This window comes from Clarias gariepinus, chromosome 18 (assembly GCF_024256425.1).
Source record: "Clarias gariepinus isolate MV-2021 ecotype Netherlands chromosome 18, CGAR_prim_01v2, whole genome shotgun sequence".
NCBI classification, from domain to species: domain Eukaryota; kingdom Metazoa; phylum Chordata; class Actinopteri; order Siluriformes; family Clariidae; genus Clarias; species Clarias gariepinus.
In genome coordinates, this window is record NC_071117.1 from 19,699,530 (window position 1) to 19,707,800 (window position 8,271).

General features: G+C 37.0%; 1 protein-coding gene and 1 non-coding gene across 2 annotated transcripts; both read right to left on the bottom strand.

The window, feature by feature from the left end:
* Nucleotides 1-91: 91 nt before the first annotated feature.
* Nucleotides 92-3,574, bottom strand: rpl24 (ribosomal protein L24). The gene is made up of 6 exons (XM_053476543.1): nucleotides 3,509-3,574; nucleotides 3,307-3,382; nucleotides 2,620-2,730; nucleotides 1,577-1,713; nucleotides 622-685; nucleotides 92-215 (listed from the first exon to the last, which is right to left on the bottom strand). Exons 1-6 carry the CDS (start codon nucleotides 3,511-3,513, stop codon nucleotides 135-137), a joined length of 474 nt encoding a protein of 157 aa, XP_053332518.1. The 5' UTR covers nucleotides 3,514-3,574; the 3' UTR covers nucleotides 92-134.
* On the bottom strand, nucleotides 342-474 carry LOC128507101 (small nucleolar RNA SNORA17). The gene has a single exon (XR_008355779.1). It is a non-coding gene; the product is annotated as a small nucleolar RNA SNORA17 (small nucleolar RNA).
* Nucleotides 3,575-8,271: the final 4,697 nt, after the last annotated feature.

An 8,271-nucleotide genomic window follows, 5' to 3' on the forward strand; every position in this document is an offset into this window, starting at 1 on the left:
TCAGCGTGACCAAACAGCACGTGTCCTTATGTTTACAATCCATCAGTAGCATGTGAAGCAAGCAAAGAAGGAAACAGAAAGAGGCCAAAGATGTACTGTGATATTTTATTAGTACACAAAACACCAGGAAAAAATTAACGTTTGCCACCAACACGAGGAGCGCTGACTTTCATGGGTTTAGCGATCTTCTGTTTGGGTGCAGCCTTGGCAGGGGCCTATGAGAAAGGAACCAAGTGGTTGCCAGGTTAAATTCACATTTTCCCAAATACCTAAACATGTGACTGTCTATTGTATAGTATACAAACATTAACAGGAATTAAAGCAATTCTACATATTTAACATTTGTAGGGCTATAAAGACACTGAGAACCCATCGCCAGAGGCGGGTACTAGGCGTAAACATAGCCCTTTGTTCTATGCCACCTTATGACACAGAAACGACACAGAGCCGTACTGTAACGCCTCAAGGGGCAACAAAAAAATGCATACTTGTCTACTTCAAATCAGCAAACCATCTTTAATACAAAAGTGATACTTTTTGTTTGCATAAAACCTCCTGATCAAGATAAGAACTTTAGGAAGGTTTAATCCTATACAAAATAGGAAAGTTTCCGCCTCTTACCTTGGAACTCTGGGTGGTTGGTTTCTTGGTTGCCTGCTTTGCCTTCTTGGCCTCCTTGGCAGCCCTAAGGAATAAACAAAAGATTAATATAAGCAGATAAGAACACCTTCAGGCCTGGCTTGACAGTGAAGTTCAAAGAGCTTAACATGATAAACTCATCATTACAACCATCTAATTCCAGTTCATGCTGTCGAGAACACAGCCTAAGTAACCCCCAACTAATCAATAACTAGATGAAAATGTTAATTAACCAGGAAAATGTCAGACACACTGCCCTTTATCTGACCGTTTCCAAATAAGAAAAAAAACTAACCCATTAAGCTCTCAAAATGAATGAAGTATATGAACAAGTAACTAATAATGTCAGAATAATTACAGTAGAGCACGGTGACAAAGGTTTTAATTTTCATATACACCACACAGTCACATTTTAATGGACATGAACTGATGCCTGCAGTAGTAATAGAAAACTCAGGTCAGGTCTTTTTCTTGGATAATTTAACCCTTAGCCCTAAAATAAACTCCTGTACACCTTGTTTATTATTTTTTTTTTGTTTTTAGTGAACTGGGAGCTGTAACAATCCAATTTCCTTTGGGTAATGTTAAAGCACTCCCAACTGCTATCCATCTAGACCACAACTCTGACAGTCAATCTGTTTAGGATTGTTCATAGCTTATTAAAAATGAGTATTAAATGACCTTAATGTAAAAGACCTTGTTGCTTCCAACATAGAAATTGACCCATGTCTCAGTGAAAACGGATGTTATACGATGCCGTGTTTTCCCACAAATTAATTAAAAATTAAAAAAGTCCTGCTTATGTAAAATGTTTATCAAAAAAAAAATAAATAAAATAAAATAAAACTGTACGCATGAGTTGTCTCCACTTTGGCACCCAAAAGTTTACAGTAAAATCTTTTCTTGCACACATTTAATAAAACTATCATGTACTGACCTGATAGCCTGCTCTCTCTGGGCCTTGCGCACTTCAGGCTTCTGGTTCCTCTTGGCCAGGATCTCAGCGAGAGAGGCACCAGTGATGGCCCTCTGGAACTTTACAGCACGGCGAGTGCGTTTTTTTGTAACCTCTTCCTGTTAGAGCAAATCACAAGAAGACATCAGTAAGTTTGCCAATTACTCAAGACCACGTACAATAAGGCAGTTATAACACACCGGCCATGCACTTTTGCCATGGCAATGATGCATCGTCAGTGTAGTACCATTGGTGTAGTGTTCAAACTAAAGCAACTCCAATCTGAAACTTAAGACAAACTGTATGTCTTTATGAAAGCTAGTTTTAGACGGCACTTCAGATTATTACTTACTACACTGAGATAAGGTCAACAAAATCTTGGCAAAATTCCATAATGTTATTTACTAGGAAGCAAAACAGCCAGGTCAGCTTAGCAATGTCTCATGGAAGTCACCTTAAAATGTCTATAAGAGGGATCTTTAACTCCAGCACAGTATGTAATCTACCTGATAACACCTTTGCACACCCACAAAACCTGGCATTAACAGATTGGTTGAATCAGATGTGTTTAATCAAAAGAATCAAATTGTGACGAACACTGACCCGCCAGAATCGGGAGTCAAGAAAATCCCTGGTCTATAAGCACGATACAGAGTAAAAAAGTCAGGTAAAATGAGAAGAGTGAGCTCTATAGATGATGCAACTTACAGAACGCCAATTAGACAGGAAGCATGTTAAGAACTGTGTGAAAGTTTGTGGATAAAGTGTAAACGTTTGTGGATAAAGCAGACGAAGATCAAGACATAGAACAAGACAAAACCAAGAATGGCAGACTTTTTTTCCCTTTTAAGGAAGGCTAGACTGGGAAATTCAGCTTCAAGAGGTCTGGAATGAGACCTACAATTGGCAGTAATATAACCTACTGGATTCCAACCGCCATTAAACAAAGAAAAAAAAAAAAAAAAAAACTGGAAAAATCACATGCACCCGTTAAATGCGAGAATGAGGACAGGATTCAGACTTACAGATTGGCCCTTCTTGTGTTTGCGCCTGTACAGGACGGTCCAGTTGATCTGCCTGGGGTTCCTTTTGTTCAGGAACGCAGACTCACATTTGGCGTTCAGAAACTGGAACACCTGAAGAAGAAGCAAAAAATGAGCAGAGAAGCTACACTGCCAATGTTCATGACAGATAGGTTTCTTATGCAGAACACCACTGTGTAGCATACATTTACAAACATACAACTTTACAAAGCGAGTACATTAATCACAGAGATACTAATTATTGCATTCCGCAGTTAAGGCAACCCTATGATATAAAACCCAGGAACATACAGCCTTAACTGTTTGAGCCACCACTGCCCTCAAAACCCCACAACACTCCTTTGCTACCAAGTGTACACTCAGATGACTACTTAGCCGCTCAGGCACTTACATGGAGCCAAACATTCTCTACCGACTACACGCAAATAACTGAATTTCGGTAAATTGTTCACGCAGTAATGGAGTCTGGAGGCCTTTAATAACCAGCAGGCCGCTGCTATGCTAACTCTCACCTCAGGAATATAAAATAGTTTACAACGCACTCGGTTAAACACTACCGCATATTAGAACTTTAAATTATCTCTGGACATACTATTAATAAGTATTGTTTATATATATAAATCAATAAGCTGTACTGAAAAGACATTACAAACGTCAAACAGCATTTACCTTTCCGTCGATTCGGGCATATCGCCGGCCATGGCCGGGATAAATTTTATACCCACTGAAACTGCACAACTCAACCCTGCAAGTCAGAAATAACACTCTGTTACTAAAGAAACACAGTTCTAAATTATCCCAAGAGCCCAAATTTAATGGTTTTTAATAGATTTTACATTAGATGGGAATGGATAAGACCGAATACACGTACTTCATGGCGGCGAGTTAGACAGGAAAGAGAAAGTGGAATTGTGGGTATCCGGTTTATAAAGATAGGTGTTTACTGAAAACGCGTTGTTTTTGCTAATGAGAGCTATTTATGAAATCGCGAGTTCAATACAAATTTGGTATAATTGTTGAAAAATTATTTTATTTCGTATTTTATGTGGCCAATTAAATCAGTGGACGGTTGCCGTGGTGACTTAGGCGGGAAATATGGCGGCGACCGAGGACGCTTGCGCTCCTCATCCTGTCTCTGAAAGGGCAGATTTTAAGGGTAGGATTGTGGTATAACTTTCAGATAATTTCTGTCCTGGTTCTTGTATCTATTTATTAAATAGATACAACATGATTCCGTGTACAGTTTTGCGATAAATATCTGCATCAACCCGAATTAGCTATTACTGGCGCTACTTTTTTGATTGAAACAATACAAAATAGAATGCAAAGCACATTAAATACAGCCAGAAAACAAAAAACATTAAAACAAATCAAACACAAAGGACAAAGACTTATAAATATGGCAGTCCAAAGTAAAGGTAAAATACACAACAGAATAGATATGACGTATAAACCGTGCAAAAGATGTAGCAAGAGACACATTACTTCAATTAAAATCATAGTAATGTAGAAGTTTATTATTCTTATTATTAAGTTGAATTAGTTTAAGAGAAGTGAGGTCATTTCCGTTATGAAAAGGGGGAAATACAATTATTCCTTTTTTAAATTCTTTGTTTATGTATAAAGTATTTTGCATTTAAAACAAAATAAGGTTTATTTACTAAATGCTCATAATAAAAAAAAATGTTTTTAATACTAAAGGAGTGAGATACATTGAGATGGTCCAAGAGGTGGCCTTTAAGAGAATTAAGAATCTTTTTGTTTTCTCACACTCTAAGAACAAATGAATCACAAAGGGTTTTTTTTCTAATGTATCATAGAACATTTATTCTCTACCTCCAAATTTATTTATTTAGATAAAACAGAGTTTATAGGGTAAATCTTGTGGAGAATCTTAAAATGAACATCTTTTATTTTGTTAGAGATGCAATATTTATTAGGCATAAGCCAGGATTTATGCCAGTTAATATCTTGAATATGCTAAAAGATCTCCAATAAAATTTCCCTCTCAGAGTAATTCTTCTTTGAGTTAAAAAAAACCCAGAGAATTTGTTTATTATTGCATTTCATATCTGTTATATCAATACCATCTAAAAGTGATTTAGATTGTCTGATCTCTTATGAACAAAATTCTTAATTAGAACAATTAAATTGGGGCGAATAGCTCTTATTAAGTGATTACATTCTTTAGCAGTTACTGGAGGTCCATAAAGAGTCAGAAACTGCTTGTGTGTCAACATATTGCCAGATCTGTAACAGAATTGTAACAGAATTGTAGACAATAAAGTAAGAATGTTACATATGTTATTGTCAAACTATCTGGGAAATTACTAGCGCTACTTGTTTGTTATTGTAAGCATCTGTTATGTCATTAGGGATTACTGTGAGATCTGTTCAATTATTACAAATTATTATATTCACTGGATAAAATCAAGTTTAATTTCGACGTCAAGGTAAGAATTTGAGTTCAGACCTGGTCTGATTAAATGAATATAGGTACTACTTTTTATAGTATCAAAAAGTTTTAAGACTGGATTTGTAACATGGCAACAAGTGGCAGCACAAGGCTGCATGCATAGTCACAGGGAGCACCGACCTTCATAAGTCAGAGTGCCAAAAGACATTGTCTTGTGTACATCAGGAGCTGAGCAACTGGTGCTTTTCTGACCATGTTCTTTACCACGTCCGCTATTTCATCATGGACAAAAGCAAAACGTAGAATTCTGAGTGAACGTGGAATTCTGCATGAAACTGGGTAAATCTGCCACAGAGACGTTTGAGGAGATTCAGCAAGTTTATGGCACAATAATAGAAAATGGCTGTCCTGTAAAGCTGTTCCCATGGTGAATAACCCTAATTTTGGAAAATCCTCAATAACAGCTCTGAGGAAAAAAAGGCGTCTGTTCAAGCGCTTAGTAAACACAATGTAGCATTGTCCTCCCCAGACATCTTCCCAGGTTTTAAAATAAAGTCAGCTAACCCTGCTGCATCACCAAGATTCTTCTTGCGATTTGGAGGCGCAGTCTCGCAAGAGTATAATGGGAACCCAAAACACCAAACATGTGTTTGTTTATTTTATGGTTTATCATTTCATTGTTTATGTGTGTCAAAGGTGTATAAGACTCTTTTGTAAAAAGACTTAGACTTACAAACGAATCTGGCTTACAAACGTGCTCCCGGAACTGAAAATAAAGTACCTAAATTACCTTGTTCATGGTTATTACAAGGCAGCACTGTTGCCTCACACCTCCAGGGTTGGGGATTTAAATCTCTTCCCTCCTGCATGGCTCTGCAGTCTGAGTTTAGGAGAAAAAAGAAAATGTGGAAAAATGTAGAACGGGAAAGCTACTTGGTGCCTATAAAGGCCATTTGACCAAATATTACCTCAACATTTTTTTCTGATCGATTTTTTTGTTTGTCTGTGTGTTTTAGAAATTGTTACTTTTGATCTCAGAAGAGATTGAGAACCATCTGTGAATCTTGAGAAAAGAGCTGAGTCAATGTGAAGCTAGCCCACCACTGGGTCAACGGAAATGGAAGATTTTTTTCATAGATGTGTGTGGCATTCCTAATAAATAAAATCTAGAACCTTATACTACTATGCCTATATGTTTACATCTTAATGATTGCCAGCCACTGACACACTCACCAGAGGTAGGGTTTAACCGTCATAAATTTTATTCATATATATTAAAGTTTCGTAGACCGATATGACACAAAAAAAAAATGTGCTTATTTGCCCAGATTTATCAGAAAGGTACAGGAAACATACAGTATATCAACCACAAAAAAAACTGACAATTAATTGCAAAGTACAGTCATCTTTCCAGGCCATGGTTTATTATACATTGGACTAAGCATTTCAACCTTTTAATGTTACAACCTTCAAATTTTGCACTGTTAAACTTATTACCAAGGACAGTCGCTTTTACCACATTTAGGATTTATCTTACATTGGCTTGCACGCTACATCCTGCAAGTAGAATTAAATGGGAAATGTACTTTTTCTCAATCCAGATTTGTTTGAGATTTTATGGAGTTTCTTTTTCCATTTTGCCTTATATATATATATATATATATATATATATACTGTATAATTTTTTTTATCTATAGGCATGTAAAATGCATTAACTGTTTAAAATTTGGCACACAACATGACCAAAGCTTACAATCAAATCTTTTGTGCACACGATTTATAGAAATTTCCAAGTACTGACCTGATGGCTTGTTTTTTTCTGGGCCTTTCACACTTCACTGTTTTGGTTCACCTTGGCAGAATTAAGCGATTCTTCTTCTCATGAGTCTTCTGGTCCAAATCGTACCGTTCTTTTGTCACGTGACTCCCATAAACACTATGCAGCCTATCTTTTTTTAACAATAAGCACTTTTTTCCCTGCTTCCCCTGCAATCGACCTGGGGTGATGTCCACTAGCTCCCTTCTTCCCCACCTTATACTCCTATGTAAGAGACCTTCTGCTATGTTAACTGTCTCTTCAGAAATATTACACAGTGTGTGTTAAAAAAAAAAAAAAAAATTTCGACACTATAGCAAATTAACAGATTACATTACCTTTGGACATACTATTGCCAAGTGAAGAAAAAATATTAATAGGCCGCACAGAAAAGACTTTAAGAATATCAAACAGCCTTTATCTTTCTGTCAATTTGGGCACATCCGGGATACATTTTATACCCACAGAAACAGCACAACTCAACCCTGCAAGTCAGAAATAACACTCTGTTACTAAAAAAACACACTTCTAATTTATCACACAAGCATTGAACATTTTTATAGATTTTCTTTCTCTTCATTTGGCATTTTATGGCAATTGGCAGACAACATATATGTGCATGAACGGCATGGGTCAAACTATGGCGTATCTTAAATCGACTGCTGGACAGCATTTAATGAAACTTTTGCAGTACAGTGGAACCTTGGATTACGAACATAATTCGTTCCGGAAGCGGGCTCGTATTCCAAAACACTTAGCGTTAGGGTTACAAATAAATACAACAGGCGCTGTGTGTGTGCGTGTGTGTGTGTGTGTGTGTTTTTCTCTCTCTTGCGCTGCGGAGAATTTTTTTGTTCTTTTATCACGTGACTCTCATGGACGATATGCAGTGCATTACACAGGAAACTGAATTGAGCGGTTCTTTTTCTCATGAATCTTCTGGTCCAAATCGTTCCGTTCTTTTGTCACATAACTCTCGTAGACACTAATAGCACAAAGGAACAAACGATTCGGGACAGAAGATATAAGAGGTGAGCTGCTCATTCGTTTTATCTTAATAAAACTTTAGCTGCATTGTCATATTTTCATTACTGAAATTATAGGAAAAATTTGTAGTTGGGGTTCTGTTAGTTGAAAATGTAACATCTTATTTTGTTCTGATCAAAAGAACAAAATGAACTTAATGACCCAAAAAATGAAGCCTCGCTTCGAGGCCCGTGTCGGTTCCCTGAGAGTCACATGACTAATGCCAAACGAAACGTTTTCCGGAATCACGTGACTGACTTACTCGGCGAAAAGGCACGTGCACTCTTGTATTAATTTTCCAAGATTCAGATATGCTGATTATGTGCATAAGCATTTCTTTGAACTGGCGGCTGCATATTAATTGTGCTGCTTGTGA